This window comes from Anser brachyrhynchus (assembly GCF_964034855.1).
Source record: "Anser brachyrhynchus genome assembly, chromosome: Z".
NCBI classification, from domain to species: Eukaryota; Metazoa; Chordata; class Aves; order Anseriformes; family Anatidae; genus Anser; species Anser brachyrhynchus.
In genome coordinates this window covers 60,627,534-60,649,796 of record NC_137697.1, presented here as the reverse complement: position 1 = coordinate 60,649,796, position 22,263 = coordinate 60,627,534, and the positions used below count along the sequence as shown (strand labels likewise).

Below are 22,263 nucleotides of genomic sequence, written 5' to 3'. Positions count from 1 at the left end.
TTGTCTCTTTCTGTTCTGGGTCTACTGGTTCTCTGAGGGCTTGAGCTTTTAACCGTGGGCCTCTGAATCATGCCCAAGTGGGATGCCTGAAGTAGGTTTTCCTAGGGAAAATCATAACTTAAATTGTTTAGCATTGCAGAAGCAAAATTCCCAAACAGTCCATGGTGTTACCATTCACGTTAATCTTGAGGTCATACTATCCGTACACAGAGTTTTCATGTCTTTTCTTATATTTTTTAGTTCTTATTTTTGAAAAAGCCTGAAAGACATTGTGCTTTGCTCACTTGTTCCCACAGCACCTCCAGTCCTGTGTGTGAGCAAAGTGGACATGCAGTGAAGAAAAGTAGTGTGAAACTAAACTCAAATGTGTATGTTCAGAGAAGATGGATTGCAGTTGTGTGGAAAGCTTAACAGACACCTCTGATGTTTGAGTACTTAAATTTGCAACCATCGTTTCTGAAGGGTTTCCCCTTTTTTTACATTTTTACCCCTGAGAAGGCCACTGCTGTTGAAGGGGCGGGAATATATCATTTGGATAGGTACAGCCCCAGATATATGGCTGGTGGACATGGAGTTGTCAGGTCCCTAGCATAGACCCCTTGAATAACAGGTGCCCGAGGTTTTAATCCAAGCTGTCCTACCAGCAGAGGAGGGACAGAGAGGGATAACCATATGTTATGTTACCAGTAGGTTTTCACAGCAAGCAGATGCAGTGACTTATATTTCTGATTCATACACAACAAAATCTCACATTCCCTTCGAGGTTACTTTAATACTTTAGATTAAAAGCCCTTTTTGCTGCTATTCTTTGGTCTGTTTATTTTAACGGTAATGTACTGTAGTCTTTTCAGGTATTGTTCCCATGTGCCATAGTGTAAATTCCTGCCCAGTGTCTCTTTAAAAAATTAAAAATATCCTCCACTCTTTTTTTTCCTGCTACCTAGTACCATAATGGCTCCTCTTTTTGGATGAACCACAGAAAATTTTTCTGTAGGCTTGAAATTTGCCATAGGTTTGTTGTGGAGATGCCATATACTTTCAGTAAGTGTGTAGGTACTAAAAAAAAACAGAGCACTGGCAGTACTGATTCCATTAGAAAACCTGCATTATGTACATACTCTGTGTTTTGTTAGGAGCTAGAGTTTTTTCAGAAAGGTGTAGGTTGGCCAAAATTGCCTCCTAGCTGTATTCCCGGTCTTCTTGTCCACATCTTGGGGAACTTACTGTAAAATGGTTTGTTTTGTTGTTTTCTTTCTTTCTTTCTTTCTTTTTTTTTTTTAATGAAAAAATATGTTTTTCTCTAAGTAAAGGACTTAGAGAAACTGGACTGTCTTAGCTGAAACTTTCTAAAAATATTTTCTGTCTGAATCACATACCTGGTTTGGAAAATCTAAGCCCAAAAATTAAAGTTGGCAGAAGTGTAAGTAACTGAGAACAGTCTTGTAATGGAAAGTATTAGATTGTTCTAAATACTCATAGCACTGCCAGTAACTCCTGTAATATATTTTATTAAATAAATTCCATCTCAGGCCCTCTTGATATGTTATGGAGCTGCTAATTAAAAATAGCACTATTGTGTGTGAACTGCTGTATGAAACAGGAAGGTGAGGAATCAGCTGATGCAAGGTGAATGTCCCTTCTTCACCTCTCCATATTTCGTATTTGTGAAAAACTTGAGTAGAAGAAAAGGTAAGCAGGCAAAGAGACTGTACAGAATGATGAACAGTTGCTGCCTGAGGCAGTGGGAGATAAAATGGCACCTCATATAAAGTAAGGTAGGTTGCATTTTCTCTGCCCCATAAATAGGGAAGTGGAACTTCCTGTAAATGTGTAGAAAAAACAACTTTCACTGCAACTAAAAACTTTAAGTAAACCAAGCAAAGTTTACATTCTTTCTGCAGGAAGGCACCAGATACTCAAAGTAACACAACCTTTGAACCAAAAAAAAGCATTTGAAGTTATTTATGGCAATGTTTTATGTGGATAGAAATTGCAAGAGTTTGTCTATTCTTTACAAAAGGTGAGAACCAGGAAAATACCAAGATTCAATGAGTTTTACACAGGGGGCCAGTTTGTGATTGAGTTCATAATAAGGCAAGAAGAATATCTGAAGCCTCAGAATGAGGGAATGAATGACATCTGTACCCCACTGAGTCTGTGTAATGACTTCTTATTGTTATTTGTCCTTATTTTTTTCTTGACAGTACTTCTGAATTTGTGCAACAGGATTTAGGGGCTGTATTTAAATAGGTGACTTGGTATCCGCAGGTGGTGAACATCCAGATTTTTCTAGAAGAGTGAAACAAAGATATCTTTCACACCCAAGAATCAGTGCTTGAAAGGTGACTCACATTTCAGCTTGTATTAGTTTGTGGGCATCGTTTTCTCATAGTGCTGTGTTTAGGAATCTTCTAGCTTTTATTGCTGAAATATTCAAGCCAAGTTAGTTCTGTAGTCTATGCATGGTTATGTCATCGTTTTTTTTTTCCTTTGAGAAAAAGTTACTGATTGTTAGACCTATGAATGATACTTTATGACTGATGCGTCTAGTTAGCATTTGAAGAGACTGGTATGTTGTATTATCTTCAGTTCAAACAACAGTCAGCAATGAAACATTTAGCACAACTTTCAGTCATCTGTTGCCTGTCACTTTGTTCGCAGTGTGCAGTATTTGCACGTTTCCAGTATCAGACTCAATTTATAACTTACTTAAAATCTTTCTGAAATTTGTTGTAAACATAATACTTTATCCGGCTGATACATGTGCAGGCATGTAATTACTCAATGTTTGCCTTACTATCTTTCAAGTGATTGAGAGGCTAGTTACAAATTAACATAATCCTCACTGAATCAATTTTCATTGTCTTTGGAATTATAAATATTTAATTGTACACCCAGTGTTCTCTGATAGGTTATTCAATCTTGTATTGCAAAATTGCTGAGAGGATACTTTATTTTTATATATTGTCCTGAATATTGGTTTGTATTAGTATTTCCACTGCCTTTGAATCTATACAATACATTGACATAATTGCACTGGATGTGGTCTCTGTAAGTGGTTCAGATGTTGTCTTTTCTCAGACATCAGTGTTTGAGTCGAATTCTGTACTGCCTTAACTCTTCCTCTAATGCCAATGCAGTTCTGTCTGAAGAGTCTGTGATTCAGTTACTTGCTGTGTTTATACTGTAACTCCAAGGAAAGCAAATTAGAAAATGTTTTTTTTTTCTTCCATGTGTTCTTGCAATGTACTCAAGTCAAGATTTGTGCCTGTATCAAGTCAAGAGTGATGTCCTTGCATCCCTCTGAACTTGACACTCATTTTGCTCCCTTTTGTGGGATTTCTACACCTCACAAACTGCAGCTCCTGCAGACATACCTGGGACAGAGCTAGCCTGGCCCCCATGGCACTGAATTTCGTCCAGACTTTGCCAGGAGTTTTGCAGATTGTGCAGTCCTGACTGCTGCTACCGTTCTGTTGCCAGCAGTACCTGAGCTAATTCTGGCTCAGGAATATCTGCATTCATTGTGACCGCAAGGCTCACTGCAACATAAATGCTATTAGCCCCAGTATGTAAGTTCAGAAGCTTAATAATTTGAATTTTAGTTTGGCCCAAGTTTTATTATTTGTTTGGCACTGTTTGTGATGGCTTTTGCCATTTCTTAAGTAGTTGTGCCAAGGTTTTCATTTCCATTCTCTCCAGTTTCCTTACACTTGAGGAACCATCTTGTTTTCTGTAGTTGGATGCATTGATAACCACCTCCTGGTAGCCGGTTTCACATATTCTCTCAGTAGCAGCAGGCTACTATAAGAAATGAAACTGCCTTGCAACTTTTTGAGCTTATATCTTCATCCCACTTTGAATTGCTGTTCAAAAAAGATTTAACTTAGCAAAGGAAACCCTTGATGAGCAGGGTGGCGTTCTTTGATAAATTGACTCCAGAAGTGAGTGCTGATGTTTGAAATAGAGTTGTCAGTTGTATGTAAGAATAATACAGATAGCACATTGTAGTGTAAATAGTTAGGGTTCTATTTTGCAAGGCAGAACAATGCTAGTTTAGTTAAAGTTTGGGTGACTTAGCTCCTTGAAAGGAAGTACATCCTGTCTGCTCTTCTTTGTTATAGACAGAATAGCACAGGAATCCTCCATTTTGCAGCTGAAGACAGGCAAATCACAATATTTAAATGTAGTATATGGAAGATCTTTGCTAAGCTGCACATAAATGTAGAAAAGTAACCTCCTTTGATGACTTTGGCTGCTGCTCTTGAAAAAAAAATATTTGGATGAGCTACTCCTGTTGTCAGATAAAGAGTAGAGAATTCAGAGGTGGATTACTGCAGAGATCTGAATAAGAAAAGAAGCAAGGACTGGGTGTACAGTATTTCTTTGCCCTGGTGTTTACTTACCATGAAGAATGTGGAGTTGATTTTTAATAGATTGTGCATACTGGGTCTTGTCTCGTTTCTAGCTTCATGAAAAAAAAAAAAAGTCTTGTTTCTGGATTCTTGCAAAATGGGGACCGATGCCATGCATCCCAGGGTCCTGAAGGAACTGGCTGATGTAGTTACCAAGCCACTCCATCATATTTGAAAAGTCCTGGCATTCAGGTGGAGTCCACGGTGACTGGGAAAAGAGACACACCACTGCCATTTTTAAAAAGGGTAGAAAGGAGGACCTGGGGAACTACAGACCGGTGAGCCTCACCTCTGTGCCTGGCAAGATCATGGAACAGATCCTTCTGGAAGCAATATCAAGGCACATGCAGGACAAGGAGGTGATCTGAGACAGCCAGCATGGCTTCACCAAGGGCAAATTGTGCCTGACCATTCTGGTGGCCTTCTATGATGGAGTGACTGCAACAGTCAACAAGGGAAGACCAACTGATGTCATCTGTGTGGACTTGTCTAAGGCCTTTGACATGGTCCCACATGACGTCCTGATCTCCAAATTCGAAAGAGATGGATCTGAAGGGTGAACCATTTAGTGGATAAGGAATTGGCTTGAAAGCTGCACCCAGAGAGTTGTGGTCAATGTCTCTGTGTGGAGGCCAGTGACAAGTGGTGTCCCTCTGGGATCTGTACTCTGGGATCTGTACTCTCTGGAACCACTACTGTTTAACATCTTTATCAGTGACATAGACAGTGAGTTCGAGTGAACCCTCAGCAAGTTTGCAGGTGACACCAAGCTGAGTGGTGCAGCCAATACACCAGAAGGAAGGGATGCCATCCAAAGGGACCTGGACAAGCTGGACAAGGGGGCCCATGTGAATCTAATGAGGTTCAACAAGTCCAAGTGCAAGGTGCTGCACCTGGGTCCGGGCAATCCCAGGCATGAGCACAACTGGGAGAAGAACTCACTGAGAGCAGCTCTGTGGAGAAGGACCTGGGATTCTGATGGATGAAAAGCTTGACATAGCTGTTTCTCCAGAGAAGAGAAGACTGAGGTAGGATCTTGTCAATCTGTATAAATATCTGAAGAGAGGATGCCAAGAGGATGGGACCAGACTGTTTTCAGTGGTGCCCAGTGACAGGACAAGAGACAAAGGGTGTAAACTGAAACACAGAAATTCCAGCTGAATATGAGGAAACACTTCTTTACTGTGAGGGTGACAGAGCTCTGGAACATGTTGCCCAGAGAGGCTATGCAGTCTCCTCCTCGGGAGATATTCAAAACCTGCCTGGATGTGGTCCTGTGCAACGTGCTGTGGGTGACCCTGCTTGGCAGGGGCGTTGTACCGGATGATCTCCAGAGGTCCCTGACAACCTCAACCATACTGTGATTCTGTGCATAGAGTCTGTAAGAAGAACGCATTGAGAGCAGCCCTGCAGAGAAGGACCTGGGGGTTCTGCTGGACAAAAAGCTCGACATGAGCCAGCAGTGTGTGCTTGCAGCCCAGAAGGCCAACTGCGTCCTGGGCTGCACCAACAGAGGGGTGGCCAGCAGGTCGAGGGAGGGGATTGTCCCCCTCTTTTGTCTTCATGAGGCCCCACCTGGATTGCTGCATCCAGGTCTGGGGTCCTCAGCAGAAGAAGGATGTGGAGCTGTTAGAGCAGGTCCAGAGGAGGGCCATGAAGATGATCAGAGGGCTGGAGCACCTCTCCTATGAAGACTGGGGTGGAGCTGGGGTTGTTCAGAAGAGAAAGCTCCGGGGACACCTCCTGGCAGCCTTTCAGTACTTAAAGGGGACTTAAAAAAAGATGGAGAGCAACTTTTTGCATGGGCAGATGGTGATAGAACAAGGGGGAATGGTTTTAAACTGAAAGAGATTTAGATTAGATGTTAGGAGGAAATTCTTCACTCAGGGTGGTGAGGCACTGGCACAAGCTGCCCAGAGAAGCTGTGGATGCCCCATCCCTGGAGGTGTTCAAGGCCAGGCTGGATGGGGCTTTGGGCAACCTGATCTAGTGGGAGGTGTCCCTGCCCATGGCAGGGGGGTTGGAATAAGATGGTATTCTAGGTCCCTTCCAATCCAAACCATTCTGTGATTCTATGAAAATCGAGTTTCTTGCAGCTAGTTGGCTGCAAAAGAGGGACATTTTCATTGTAGCTAGCAGCTCTGTTTTTCCTTGGAAAGTATTAGGATTCTGTATAGAATCTACAGATAAAATGGCAAAGTATTTTGTGACACAATAGAAGGGTCCTTATATTTAATCTTTGAGTTCTTCTGTTTTATGTATATATATTTTTGTCATCAGGGTGGTTTTTTTTTTTTATATTCAAATATTTTATCCCAATGTATTTCTTCTACTAGAAAGTTAATCTCTCTTCCATAAAAAGGCTCATGGTTGTTCTATTAGTAGAATACTTCTGATAAGAGACATTGAGATGATCCAGATGAACAAATGGAGCAGAGCAGGCTAATTTTTGTCTGTGTAACTGTAAGCATTAGAATATGTTAGGAACTTTTTCCTTTTTCAGTAAAAGATCAAGACGTTTTTCTTTAATTTTGATTCAAAGGATGTTAGTCAAATAGGTGACCACAATGACAACTAGATTTTAAAAGGATGTCATCTGCATAACAGTTGTGCTCTGCAGGACTAATAAAGAAAAATATTAAAAGCAGGTCAGATCTTGTGGCTTCTTGGTTTGGTTACAAATTATATTTCCATAGTCAGTGTTTCGCTGGCAAGGGAGAGGCTTTTTAGCTTGGAAAGCCAAGTAAGTTATTTTTCAGGAAATGACAGAGAAGTTCCTATGGGATTTTATGGACCATGTGTTTGGAAAAGATTGGTTTAAAGTGGGTTGAAAAAATCAGAAAACTACTTACTCTTGTATGTCAGCTACTCTTTCATTCAACAGTGACAGTTCTGCAAAGGCCTCCCTCGAGCTTCCCATTTTGTAGGAGTTAGTTGCACTGGGTCGTTGTATAAATTGTTTTACTACCTCTACCTCTAAACCCTAAGAAATATGACATACACTTCTTAAAGGCCATCTTCAGAAAGAATACTCCGGAGTCCTGTGTACTCTTTTTTTTTTTTTTTCACGTGATTTGTACCAACAGTGTGCCATTTTGTGAGTGGGGGAGGCGTCTACTGCAAACGTGGGTAGAATAGGGAGTATAGTTATTTTGTAGAATTATTGGGAAAGACAAACTACATGCTAAAGGTTGTTGAAGAGACTGCAGTCTGGTTTAGGTAGGGTACAGTAACGCTAGTAAGTGTTAGTGAAGTGAAAGCTGTTTCAGTAAGTGTCGAGATTTAACAGGAGTTGTAATTCAGTAACGTACATATCTTCTCAGCATGTTTATGTAACAGGAGGAAATCTCTTTATTGAATTATGATAACAATAAGGCTGCTTCCCAAGACCAGATGGGGTCAGTTAACTTCTTCATATAGTTGTGTGGAATGCACACCTGAAATACTTTAATGATCATTCGCTTCTCTGTGATGGTCTTCCTCTTCACAGACTCTGGAAGAGGAGTGTCTTAATTTCACAGAATCACAGAATCACAGAATCGTTTAGGTTGGAAGAGACCTCCAAGATCATCTAGTCCAACCTCTGTCCTAACACTAACAAGTCCTCCACTAAACCATATCACTAAGGGCTACATCTAAACGTCTTTTAAAGACCTCCAGGGATGGCGACTCAACCACCTCCCTGGGCAGTCCATTCCAATGCCTAACAACCCTTTCAGTAAAGAAGTTCTTCCTAACATCCAACCTAAACCTCCCCTGGTGCAACTTTAGCCCATTCCCCCTCGTCCTGTCACCAGGCACGTGGGAAAACAGACCAACCCCCACCTCGCTACAGCCTCCTTTAAGGTACCTATAGAGAGCAAAAAGGCCTCCCCTGAGCCTCCTCTTCTTGAGGCTAAACAACCCCAGCTCCCTCAGCCGCTCCTCGTAAGACTTGTTCTCCAGACCCCTCACCAGCGTCGTTGCCCTTCTCTGGACTCTCTCGAGCACCTCCATGTCCTTCTTGTAGCGAGGGGCCCAAAACTGAACACAGTACTCAAGGTGCAGCCTCACCAGAGCCGAGTACAGGGGGACAATCACCTCCTTAGACCTGCTGGCCACACTGCTTCTTATACAAGCCAGGATGCTGTTGACCTTCTTGGCCACCTGAGCACACTGCTGGCTCATGTTCAGCTGCCTATCAACCAGTACTCCCAGGTCCTTCTCGGCCAGGCAGCTTTCCAACCACTCATCTCCCAGCCTGTAGCGCTGCTTGGGGTTGTTACGCCCCAGATGCAGGACCCGGCACTTGGCCTTGTTGAACTTCATGCAGTTGACCTCAGCCCATCGGTCCAGCCTATCCAGATCCTCCTGCAGAGCCTTCCTTCCCTCGAGCAGATCGACACACGCACCTAACTTGGTGTCATCTGCAAACTTACTGAGGGTGCACTCGATCCCCTCATCCAGGTCATCGATAAAGATATTAAGATAAAGATATTAAGAGGACCGGCCCCAGCACTGAGCCCTGGGGGACTCCACTAGTAACCGGCCTCCAACTGGATTTGGCTCCATTCACCACAACTCTTTGGGCCCGGCCATCCAGCCAGTTTTTAACCCAACAAAGTGTACGCCAGTCCAAGCCACGAGCAGCCAGTTTCTTGAGGAGAATGTTGTGGGAAACAGTGTCAAAAGCCTTACTGAAGTCAAGGTAGATCACATCCACAGCCTTCCCCTCATCCACCAAGCGCGTCACTTGGTCATAGAAGGAGATCAGGTTCGTCAAGCAGGACCTGCCTTTCATAAACCCATGCTGACTGGGCCTGATCGCCTGCTTGCCCTGAAAGTGTCGCGTGATGACACTCAAGATAATCTGCTCCATGAGCTTCCCTGGCACTGAGGTCAAACTAACAGGCCTATAGTTCCCCGGGTCTACCCTCCGACCCTTCTTGTAGATGGGCGTCACGTTTGCTAGCCGCCAGTCGACTGGGACCTCCCCCGATAGCCAGGACTGCCGATAAATGATGGAAAGCAGCTTGGCCAGCTCCTCCGCCAGTTCGCTCAGTACCCTTGGGTGGATCCCATCCGGCCCCATTGACTTGGGTACATCCAAGTGTTGTAGCAGGTCGCCAACCATTTCCTCATGGATAGCGAGGGCCACGTCCTGCTCCCCATCCCCTTCCACCAGCTCAGGGTACCAGGTATCCAGAGAACAACCAGTCTTGCTGCTAAAGACTGAGGCAAAGAAAGCATTGAGCACCTCAGCCTTTTCCTCATCTTTTGTAACTAAGTTTCCCCCCGCATCCAGTAAAGGATGGAGATTCTCCTTAGTCCTCCTTTTTGCCTTGATGTATTTGTAAAAACGTTTTTTTGTTATCTTTAACGGCAGTAGCCAGATTGAGCTCCAGATGAGCTTTGGCCTTTCTAATTTTGTCCCTGCACAGCCTCGCAACATCCTTATAGTCCTCCTGAGTAGCCCGCCCTCTTTTCCAAAGATTATAAACCCTCCTTTTTCTCCTAAGCTCGAGCCACAACTCTCTGCTCAGCCAGGCTGGTCTAGTTCCACGTCGGCTCGTCTTTGGACACGTGGGGACAGACCGCTCCTGAGCCATTAAGATTTCCTTCTTAAGGAGTGCCCAGCCTTCCTGGACTCCTCTGCCCTTCAGGCCTGCCTCCCAAGGGACTCTGCCAACCAGTGTCCTGAACAGCTCAAAGTCAGCCCTCCGGAAGCCCAAGACAGCGGTTTTACTGGTCCCCCTCCTGACTTCGCCAAGAATAGAGAACTGAACCATTTCATGGTCACTCTGCCCGAGACAGCTCTCAACCACCACATCTCCCACCAGTCCATCACTGTTTGTGAAGAGAAGGTCTAGCGGGGCACCTCCCCTGGTAGGCTCTCTAACCAGCTGCGTCAGGAAGCTATCTCCCACGCTCTCCAGAAACCTCTTAGACTGCTTTCTCTGGGCTGTGTTGTGCTTCCAGGATATGTCTGGGAAGTTGAAGTCCCCCACGAGAACAAGCGCTGACGATTTCGCGGCTTCTGCCAGCTGCCTGTAGAACTCCTCATCAGTCTCCTCATCCTGGTTCGGCGGCCTATAACAGACCCCCACCAGGATGCTTGCCTTGTTGGCCTTCCCTCTGATCCTAACCCACAGGGACTCAACCTTATCATTCCCAGCCTCAAGTTCCTCAACATCTAAACACTCTCTAATATAGAGAGCCACACCACCACCCCTTCTGTGCTGCCTGTCCCTTCTGAAGAGCCTATAGCCAGACATGGCAGCACTCCAGTCATGAGAGTGGTCCCACCACGTTTCCGTGATGGCAACCAAGTCATAGCCTTCCCGCTGCACGATGACTTTCAGCTCTTCTTGTTTGTTACCCATGCTGCGTGCATTAGTGTAGATGCACTTCAGTTGGGCCATTGCCTTCTTCCCCAGCTTTGCCATTGTTCCCCCTGGCACAGCTCCAACAAGCCTAATTTCAGCCCCATCCCCCTTCTTTCCTAGTTTAAAGCCCTCTCAACGAGCTCTGCTAGCTCCTGGGCTAGGATCCGTTTTTCCCTTAGAGATAGGGACCCGTTTGCGGCCATCAGGCCGGGTGCCGAGTAAAGCGCCCCTTGGTCAAAAAAAACAAAATTTCTGTGTTGGCACCAGCCTCTGAGCCACGTGTTAATCAGGTGGGCTTTCCGTGTCCTCTCGGTACCCCTCCCTGCCACTGCAGGGATAGATGAAAACACCACCTGTACTCCCGCTCCATCCACTAACCGTCCCAGTCCCCTAAAGTCCCATTTGATAGCCTTCAGGCTTCTCTCTTCAAGATCATCACTGCCAGCCTGGACTATCAAAAGAGGGTAGTAGTCAGAGGGGTGAACCAGGTTGGGAAGCTTCCTGGCAACATCCCTGACCCTGGCCCCAGGGAAGCAGCAGACTTCCCTACGGGTAGGGTCAGGTCGACAAACAGGGCCCTCTGTTCCCCTGAGAAGGGAGTCGCCTACTACAATCACGCTTCTGTCTTTCTTGGTGGAGGCAGTCTTGAGGCGTGGAGTCGGCTTCCTCGCCCTAGGCATCCTCCTGGGTAGACTTTCTACCTCATCCTCACCCACCGATCTCTCAAGCTCCAGGGCCTCAAATCTGTTACGTAAGGGCACCTGACAAGGTGGGGCTGGTAGGGGGGGGTGTTGCCTGAAAGGTCGAGCAGGGACCTGTCTCCATCCCTCCTCAACTCCTAGGTCGCCTCCCTCTGCCCGACAGCGACAGGGCAGGGGGTCCATCCCCATTTGGGGTGTCTCACCCCGGTACCTCTCCTTCAGGCCCTGCAGGGAGTCACTCCACCAGTCTATCTCCCGCTCACACTCCCTAATAGCCCTCAACTTCTCCACCTCCTCTTTGAGTTCTGCCACCGGGCGGACCAGGTCATCCACCTGCTCGCACCTCACACACACGGTGCCTCTGCCTCCCTCAGATGGCAGCAACAGGCTCAGGCAGTCCCTGCACCCAGAGACCTGAACTGCCGTATTGTTGAGCAGGCGGTCAGTCTGGGTGGCCACAGACTGTCTAGAGAGAGCGCTCTGCCTGGTGAAGACCATCGCAGCCTAGCTAGCGGTCGACAGCCGTTAACGGTGTTGTTCTTGTGGGTGGGGGGGAAACTCTGCCCACTCTGCCCTCCCTCCTTGCCCTGCCTGCGCGAACTGCCGCGCAAACTGCCGTGCCCACCCTTCTGACGTGCCACGCCCTGGTCGCTCGCGCTCCTGGTCGCTCGCGCTCTATGATGCCAGGCCTTGATTTCTGTAGTTTATAAAACCAGTTACTTCTTTCTTGGGCTGTAACTAATACTTTACATTGTAATTGGGTCTGAAGCAGTTTGATTTCAGGTAACAGACATCACAGTGTTCAGTGTGCAGGAAAGGGGCAGTCTGTAGGTCTAATACAGCTTTTGAGCAGACCTGGGATAAGACTGCTGTCCGGAAATGTGATGGCTCTGAATCTCTTGGGGCCCTTCCCTGTTAGTGGAACACCTATGTTGTGTCGAGCTGTGCCAGTGAAGATGGGAGCAGGGCACAAGGAGCAGTTACCTGGGTCAGCAGAGAGGGGAGGTACCTGTGGGCCCATCACCTGCTGGTGAGGACCAGTGCTTCCAGCATCTGTGCAGATGAACTGCCAGTCATCAGCTGCTGCTTTCTGCCTGCTGGTAGCTGTCAGGAAAACATGGTCTGCACATGTGAGGGCTACTTCTTGAAAGGAGAGAAAACCCTCAGCTCTGTCCCTGTTCATCACTCCCCCTTCCCCAGCACTCTGATTACTCCCAGTTCCTAATATCTGATCATTCTCTCTTTTACTGCCTCCAACAGATATCTTCATCCACCCTTAGGGCACCAGCAGAACTGAGAGCAGCAAACTCAGCTCTTCAGGGCTGTTCTGCTCTTTCTTGACTCTCCCAACTTGTTTCCTAGTTCTGCAGCAGGAAGGGGACCCTTTCCCGACAGGAAAATAGTGCAGGAGCTTGGGTATGGGCTGCTTGTTTAGGATGGGAGGAGCAGTTACTACAGGGAGAAGGAGGAGTTGTGTCTGGAAGTGACTTGCCTAAGGCACATAAAGTCTTCAGTCTCAAAAAGTGAGCGTGGAGGGGATAACCAAAAATTAGACAGTAGATGTGGGAAGGAAGAAAACTACAGCTGGGGGATTGTGGCTGGAGAGGAAAAAGGGAGTTTTCCCTGTCCTCAGGTCTCTGTGACCCATGCCAGCCTGACTGCATGCCCTACAGTTGCCCAGCACCCACCACAGAGTTGGATTTTGCTGCCCCTCCCTCCCTCCTGAGGATGAAGTCAGAATAAGTTCATTTGTTTTCATTTGAGGGGTAGCGAGGTTCAGTTTTATCAAGGCTGCTATGAAGTTTGAGTTGGCTCTGCACACAGTCCTCATCTCCGCCCCTGCACTGGAGGCATTCAGGGAGTATGGAGCATTGCCACGAGGTGCTTGCACCCCTGAGATACCAAACTGCTGCTCCAGCAACATGCAGCTGTGGTCATGGCTGTCGTCCAGGTGCTCTTACTGGTACTGAGGACCATCAGTTGGCCCTTGATCAGTAGATGGAAAGAGATTTAAAGTCATCTTTTGATCTTTACTATATGCTGTGGTCTTGTTCTAGTCATAGCACAACTGAGACAGAAAATGTGCCATTGTCTAACAGTAATGAAACATTAAACATGTGGAAATCCTATTAGTGTTTCATGAACTGTAGCTGTCATTTCGTTTGTCCTGGAATTCCTTCCATATGGCCATGACAAAGGTTTGAGGCTGCGTTTCTTGACACTTTGAATGCATTAGCTGTTCCTCAGACAAAAGTCTGTCAAGCATGCTGAAGCATCTAAAGGGATGTATTTATTTCTGTAAGCAATATATTTAAAAGAATTAGTGTTGGTAAGCTTGGTATTGAAAGGGAAAGGTGCAGTACTAGAATTTTCTGGGTTTTTCTTTCCCAGTGAACATTAGACAATGTATCTGTTTTCTGTAAACTTCTCTTTTTCTGCTTCTGGTTTTTCTATCTCCTCATCCTAAAGAAGATTACCCCCAAACTCTCTCAACTGTAATTTTTCAGAAATTTATATATCTTGTAATTAATTTTTCCATATATGTACACATTATGATAGTGTTAATTTGCAATAAACTATTTAGATAATCTGATTTCCTTGAGTAAACGTAAAGATATCATCTGTGTATTTCTTATGTAATAGAAAAACCAAAATGAGGTATTGCCATGCTAGTTGGTTTTCCTCCCTAATCCTGGACATGTTCATTCCTGTCTGGTTTTTGTTAAACTCATCTTTCAGTGTTTGTTTGTTTGGACTTTTTTTTTTGTGAGACAAAATTACTAGGACTGCATATTTTTGCATCAAATTATAAGAGATGGCCATTTATATCATGTAAGCATTTAACATACATAAAAACTGAAGGAGAGTAGTATCAGTTTGATTCTATACAGTTCTCTATGTGTTTTTAGAATACCTATGGACTTAGAGGAGGGCACGAATGGCTCTTGTGTGGTTTATTTGCTCGTATTTTCTTCCGTTTAAGCTATCTCAGAAATTCACAGTGATGCAATACCAATTATTTGCTCTTATAAAATAGATTTTAGTTATTATGTAATACTGCTCAAGTGCTGCAGTTTTTGCACCAAGAGGAGAAATGTAAGTTATTCCTCATGAAAACAGTGGAAAAGGATCATTCACTTGGAGGTTTGTTAATGATCAAAACCTGATAAATAAAGGAAAATGGCAAAATCAGGCATATTTGCTGCCAATAAGAAATGAAGTAAATGGTTTCCAGTATCTGAATATATTCCATTTCATTGGAACAAAGTGGAAGCAAAGAAGAGAGCCAAAATGGTTCCACCCCCTCCTCCTGCCCAGTCATATTTAAATCTGTTTTGTAGTTGGACCTGAACATTTTGACTATCTTATTAAAAAAAAACAAAACAAAACTAAACTAAACTAAAGAATTCTTCTCCAGGAGTTTCCTTCATGGTTTTGATAATTATGAATTTTAATGGCAGTTCTGCAATTTTGGTAAGCAGAAGATCAACATTATTCATACTGATTTCTAACCTAACAATGCTTACCCTGTACATCATTTATGTAGGTTAAATTCTGTTAGAGGAACACTTTCAATGATCTTGTGGCTTTGTGCAAACATAATTAATAGCTGTTGTGGGAATAACCGAGAAAGGTGAGTCATTTCTTGTTTTAGCATACTTGTGAAAAAGTTTTCTAATTGGTATATTCATGTCTATGGACTTTTGTGTGCTAGTTGGGATGAACTGCAAATCTTTCAGTGCAGTGTAATTTCTGGTATTTCACTGACTGTGGGAAAACCATTTTACTTGTCTTATTCAGTGATTAATTATTGCATTTTTCATTTAACGAACTGTCACTTATAAAACGTCATATGTCTTTTCAGAGTTATCTGTTCACAGAACGTGGACATTTTTACAAGAAAAGTAATTTCCTTGCAGTGTTGCATTTTTTTCCCATAGTTCTTCCATCTTTATTTTGGCACTTTCATCTATGTTGACCCGTTTCCTTACATTGTTTTTCTGTCAGGGCCTGCAACTGCTCAATTAAATATGTGAGATTTGTCTATAGCTATTTTGAATCCATGAAAAGATTCTCTCTCTGTTGTAAACTAATGTATCTTGCTGCCTCTTGCACACTGTCTTGTCCTTATATGAAATTGCGACATAAACTTAATTCTGTGCATTTAGTTTACTCTTGTGAATTGAAACCTGGTAAACAGTGAGGAGGCAAACCTGGAATTTATGCAGTCTAAATGCAGTCATTTAATAATATAAAGTTCTTAAGCACAGTATGTGGTATCTCACTTACTTGCAGTTGCGCTTTGTAATTTTTTTTGTAAATCAATTTAGTATTTAAATTCATCTTAAATTAAAACATTTACGGATTGCCTGCTTGATACATTTATTGCTAATTGCTTTACATTTCTGAAATTTAGGTGCCACCATGAGTAAATTACAAGCATAATTTGCAGGGTTTTTTTTTGTTTGTTTGGTTAGTTGTTTTTTTTTGAAATAGCAATTTTCAACTTGATTCATGATAGATCTGCTGTCAATCTTTGTAAGTTTTGGGTGGCTGCTAAAGCTGAATCCAAGGGCTGTGTGCTTTAGGAGGCAAAGTTAAAGCCTCTTAATTGAGGGTATAAATCTAGTAGATTTGAGGTTGTAAAGGTGGCATCATTGTGTAAAAAAAGCATGTCTTCTATGAAAATGACCAGCAAGTATGTATGTCTTCTTTTTGGCAAAAAATATTGCAAGCAGTACTTGAAACACTGCTAAGATATAAAAGGAAGCTGAATAAATGCTGCATACTTTTTGCTGTTTTGAAACCATTTCTTTATTTCATTAACCAGTGGTGACACACAGGACAAAATAGATACATGCTTTGAAAAGAAGACCAGCTAGGGAATTTTTATTTCCCATTTACCCCATATTCCAACTATTCTCCTTTATAAAATGACAGATTTATTGTCTCCAGACGGAATGACATTTCTCTGAAGTTGCACACACGTAACTAAAATCATAGTGGGACTGCACAAGACAGACTGTGATTCACAAGGCAGTTACCTGCCAAGGGAGTGCTTACAGCTGAGGCAGGAGCCTCTTAGACTTCAGGTTGCTCAGCAAGCCCTGTAGCCAATGGAAGTGCTTAAATAACATTGGTGCTGAGGTTCTTAGCTGACTGAGGTGTAATTGGGTGTTATGAGTTGCTAACAATTGCTGGAGTTTTAGTATCAAGTTAATACAAAACCACTGTGACACCTTAACTAGGCATTTGATCATGACTATTTAACTGTTCATATTCTGTTATCCATTCTTTCCACAAATTATCCTTGAAATTCTTACAATGCAATATATTTCCTGTGCAATTGAAAGCATTTTGTTCCTTGTGGAACTATTTCTTTCATGCAATGTGTGTAGAATATAAGATGTAAATAATGTTTTCTTCTTATGTAATTAGGGTATTAAGTCTGAACTAAATAAAAAAGTTTGCATTGATTTTTCTTTGCATGTGATTCTCTTTACAACTCTGAACTTACAACGTATTCCTAAGGGTGCCTTGGAGTTTTTTCACGTGTAGAGGAAAATTGTTAAATAGCCAATAGCTGTTCTCCCAAAATAGTCTAATAGATAAGGAAAAAAAAATCAATGCACCCAAATAAGGTCATTTGCTTTCAGTGATTAGGACACAGAAATAGTCCTTTTCAAGGAGGTAGAATGTAGCACAAGTTATTTTGATGGATTACAAACATCTGAACTAATTTTGGTAATGTAAACATTGGTGTGAAATGACTCCAGTCCCATCCATACCATGTTCAAACAAAGGTAGATGCATTTCAGTCTGGATTAAATAAAGTGCTGTCTGTTTCTAATGTGGTTGGGGTAGCCAGTGAGAACCATAGCATTTTGACCTGTGTTTGAAAGGCAGGTTCTAGTGGACAACAGAAAGTGTTTATCCAGCATGATTTCTGTGTGTTTGCTCTGATCAATGCTAGCTGGACATATTGTGACAGATCCCCCCCCCCCCCCCTTTTTTTTCTGCATTCAGGCATAAACACTGTTTGCAAATTTATTTCAAAGTACTTTCATTTGGCCTAAGTCTTGGGTCTTGATGTAATCATCTGTCCTGAACATTGTCTCTAATTTCTCCCGGAAATAATTATTTCCAGCATTTTGTGAGCAAAACTGAAAACAACAACAAAAACCTCCTGGATAGACTAGGCACTTTTTTTGTATTGCTTTTCTGCTGATCTTGTCTTCATTTAATAGACCGTGTTTTCTTGAGTACTTCAAAATATTTCTCATCACTTGCCCTCAGAAATGACCTTGTGGCCTGAGAATCAAGAAAATGTCATGTTAGTGACTACTAATTAGTGGATCCAGGGAGCTTCTTCTCCTGGCCTTTCAACCTTCCAGTAGCAGCAACAAAAGCTGTCACATGTATCATACAAAGAAAACAAGCATTTGCCATGGTTTTTTGTATGTGCTTCTCCCCCCCCCCCCCCCCCCCCCCCCCCCGGTTATATGGATAGTAGCACAAGTTCAATTGAGACTATATCTGAATTTGTAGGTTAGGAGACAATTAACTTACAGTATAATGTTTGCATTATATTTCTTATTTCAAGTATAACATACAGCTTCTGTTACCTGGCTCTTACTGAATATGTGTTAGTATTGTAGCAGGGAAAGAGAAGGAATCGTTATTTCCTTTCATTCTATTTTGTTGTTGTTGTTCTTTCCATCTTTTTATTTTTAATATTTCCAATTGCATTAAATATTTCTGAAAGGAAATATTTTAACATTTAGTTTTTAATATACAGTATAAAATCCAAACTGAACTGTCTTTTATCTATGAACAAACTTGTTAATAGGAAATTAAGCCATGAAATTAAGCCCTTAATTATTGTTGTACTTCTGCACCTCCTGAGTCATCATGTGTTTTTGGAACCACTGTTTTGGGCATAATGTGCAGTCACAACCATGTCATAGATCTGTTTGTGCAAACAACATTAATTTCCTTTTTATTATTTATACTTTTTCAGGTCTTTAAAATAGAGGTGCTAGTGAGTGGAAGGAAACATTTTGTGGAGAAGAGGTATAGCGAATTCCATGCCCTTCATAAAAAGGTAATTATCTCTTTCTCTATAAGATGTGTCTGTATTTTGCCTTAGTTATGTTTCCCCTCACTTGAAATTGTTAACATTCATGGCTTATCTTAAATACATCTTGTGATTCATGTCTCTGGAAAAGAGTTCTCAATCTACTCAGTTTCTTCTCTGTTTCTTAGAAGCCAGGGAGGGAGGAGAAAGAGGGAGGCTGATCACTTCTGAGATGTTTCTAACTCTCTGTTTTTATTACTGTTTATGTGCTGTATTGCTAAAATGCTCTCTGATTTTTTTTTCTTGCAAAGTCATGAAATATAGCACATTCCTATAGCAAATGAATATGGTTTTGTTTTTTATCCTATTATGCGAATAATTTATATTAGATCTATAAAATGAATTGTTAACATGCTGAGCTAAGGAAACTGTTAGTATACATCAGCAAACTAAGCATGAAAAAGACTGAATAGACTGTCTCACTCTGTTGTTCTTCATACAGTGAATATGTTATAAAATATCAGCTAAGCTTGCCTACTGTGTCTTCTCACTAGTATGTAGAACGGAACTCAGTGCTTTCAAGAGTGGGTATCCAGTAATTGTTCTTAAAATTGTTTAGATCACTATTAAAGGGAAGGTACAATTTCTCCTCCCTGGGCTGAACTGGATGCTTCTATTGTAGTTGTGCTGCTCAAAGGCAAGTTCTGATTTTTTCTGCCTTGTGGAGGACACTTACTGTGAAGGAGAATTCTGGAAAAGTGGTAGCCTGCTAGTCATGGGGATGCAGTCCTTTCGTAAGACCTGGGTCAACTGAACTTTCGTTGGTTTATAGCTCTCAGTGGCAATGGAGTAAGTGGCAACTTTATATGGTGTGTGGATGCAAGCCAATTTGAGGCCACAAAAAGAAACTATTGAACCATTTGTGTGTTGGCCCTCAAAAGTCTGAGGAGCAAGAATATATTTTGCTTTACTGCACAAGTAATTGATATGTGCTAGTATTTCTTTGCTTCTTGCCCCAGTTGTGGTGATTGGCTGCAACTTTTTAATATGCATTTTCTTGTTTATAGTTTTGAGGTGTCTGACACATTTTCTCCCTTGTGTTCCCATTCAATATGATACTACATGAGCAACAGTGGCAGAATCACTGTGCTACCACCAAGTCCTGCAGTATGTGTGCTTTACTTTATGCAAGAATAATCCTACAACTGAAAGTAAAACAGTGTAGATTGAGTAGAGATTGCACGACTAATTAAGCTAGGAAACATTAAGAGGGGAAAAACAGGACTTATTTGCTTAAAATGCATCTACCCAAGTAGACTGTGTCCAGTAGTTGATGTCTAATTCCACTGTAATTTCTGGAGTTGCACAGTTTATTTTCAGTTTGTCTCTTGGTTTACTTGTACATTTCCCCTCATTGCTCTACACAGATGTCTTGAATGCCTCACTCTCTTGAATGAGTCTTACTCTCAGCTTTGTCTCCTTGCACACCAATTCCTCTGCAGCAACTTTCTTTGTAGAGAATTATCCTTAGAACACCAGAAAACCCATACATGATAGTCCTTTTCTCTCTATCCAAATATAGCAGCAAAATAAACACACCTGTAAAACAGGTATGCAGACAAGACACCTTGCACCACCTTTCAGTTTGTTACATCCTACTCCTCATCTGCTTGCTGTCTGTATAAATTACTCTGCAAACTTGATAGTGACTTTCCTGTTTTTTTCCTGTACAGATGAAAAGCACACAGCATATTTTGGCACAACATACCTCTTTTCTTAAATATTTATATTTATATACATATATATATATATTTTCAGTTGTGCTTGAATTTGTCATAAACAGAGTAGTTGAGCAGCTCCTGTTATGAGCCTGCTTCAGTGCTTTCAGTATTGGAGAAATCCTGGAGAAAGTGTTCTCTAGCAATACGTTACATGGATGTAACATCACCCTTTCTTCCTGTCTATTTTGTGCTAGAAAAAGCAGAAGATCTCAGAACTCTTAAGAAAGTACACTTACGTTTTCTTCAGTTGTGTGGGGTGTGTATTTGAAAAGGTTTTACAAAGAAGAGTATTTTGAACTTGTATCTCATTCTTTGTGAGCGGTTTGTTTGCATCCCATGACTACTTACACACACATCGAGTTACCAGTTTGCTTTCAGCATACAAATAGCATTTTATTTTTGGTTCTTTTCATCCCCTTTAATTTAAAGGCAAGTTCCACTCTAAACTGCTGTAAGTGCACGACAATTGGAAAGGTATCTTCAAATGTACTGCATATTCAAGGTGCCCTTAGTGCTGAAGATGTCTGTAGTGAGCAGTAGATATGAAGCTCCTGTTGGGAACAGCCAGGGTAGAAAATGGGAATAGGTGCTTAAGGGGGCAGATTCTCATCCTGAGAACGACATGCTGCACTAGAATCATGAGGAGGAAGGACTCCTTTGCTTCACAAGATAAGTCATTCATTCAGCAAAATACCAATTAATGTTTTGATTCTGTTATTATTATTATTATTAATATTTTTATTATTATTATTTTGTAAAAATAGTGAAGCCCCACTTCCTGTGCAATCTGGCTGTAATGGAAAAAATTATGAAAAAATAAAAAAAATGAAAAATTATAAAAAAATTAAAATCTTTTCAAGCCTGCTATGATACACCAGGAGTACAAATTATTTCTTTGATGGTAAACTTGAACTACTTTTGGCTTTTTTGAAATCGTTCGCATTGACCATTATAATTTGACCAGAGTATGAATGACAAGCTAGGCCTTTCAGGCTACTCACCATTCACATTAAAGAATTGACTTGAAGTCTGAACAAACGTTTTGTTATTTTCATATCAAGAGATTTTTAGAAAGAATTAAAATCTTTCTGCCCATATAACATTAAAAATACAACTATATTCTCATATTTATTCCCTGTTTCCTTTTTATTCTCTTTTTTCTTAAAATCCTTGCTAGTTCTTTTTTAGTATGAAAATGTTAGGAATTTACAATGTTACAACTACTGCAGTGAAATCTGCAAAGATCTTAAGTTCTACGCATCCACTTTTGCAAATTGTGTATAATTCTAGAATAGTTGACTTTTCATACTTGGACAAATAATTCTTTAATTGATTATCTGAGACATCTTTTAGTCTTGAGGTAAATTGGGACTACAGTATGTGAAATCAGCACAAGGCCAGTGTTGTGAACAGGAAGGTATTACGGACACTAATTGTCCTCAAATAAATATTACTTTTGTAGGGGTCAGGTCTGAAGCAACATAACTATAATATATAGACAGATGTGCTTAATATTCTTTGTCATAGTAATCATTATTTGTTACAATACGTTAATGGATTATTCTAAGCATAACAGAGTGGGTTTATCATTTATCCTTTGTACATCTGTATAGCATGTACTTTATACCTACACAGTGTACCCGTGCTTTCACATTTTAGCAATTGTTTATTGGATGCTGCATGTAACGCGAGCACAGAGCACAAATGGATTGTTAATCACTAGCTGAGATACCAGCCACAGTGTATTTATCTTGTAAGCATCTAAGCTTTAGTGGAATCTTGTACTGTTTCCTATTTGTCTTTCCTCATCTGGAGCATTCTCCTCATTTGTTACTCATCTGCAAGTGCTATCAGAGTTTGCCCCAGCTGTGATCATAGCTTCTTCAACACTCTTGAACAATTTAGAGGAAAAAATCAGGTTTT

At 41.9% G+C, this 22,263-nt stretch overlaps 1 protein-coding gene across 1 annotated transcript in view; it reads left to right on the top strand.

Annotated features, from left to right (window-relative positions):
• SNX24 (sorting nexin 24) overlaps positions 1–22,263 on the top strand; it is a 97,598-nt gene that overhangs the window by 34,190 nt on the left and 41,145 nt on the right. Inside the window, exon 2 of the mRNA XM_080574173.1 lies at positions 18,503–18,586. Coding sequence (XP_080430299.1) covers positions 18,503–18,586 — 84 coding nt within the window. The remainder of the gene's footprint in view (positions 1–18,502; positions 18,587–22,263) is intronic.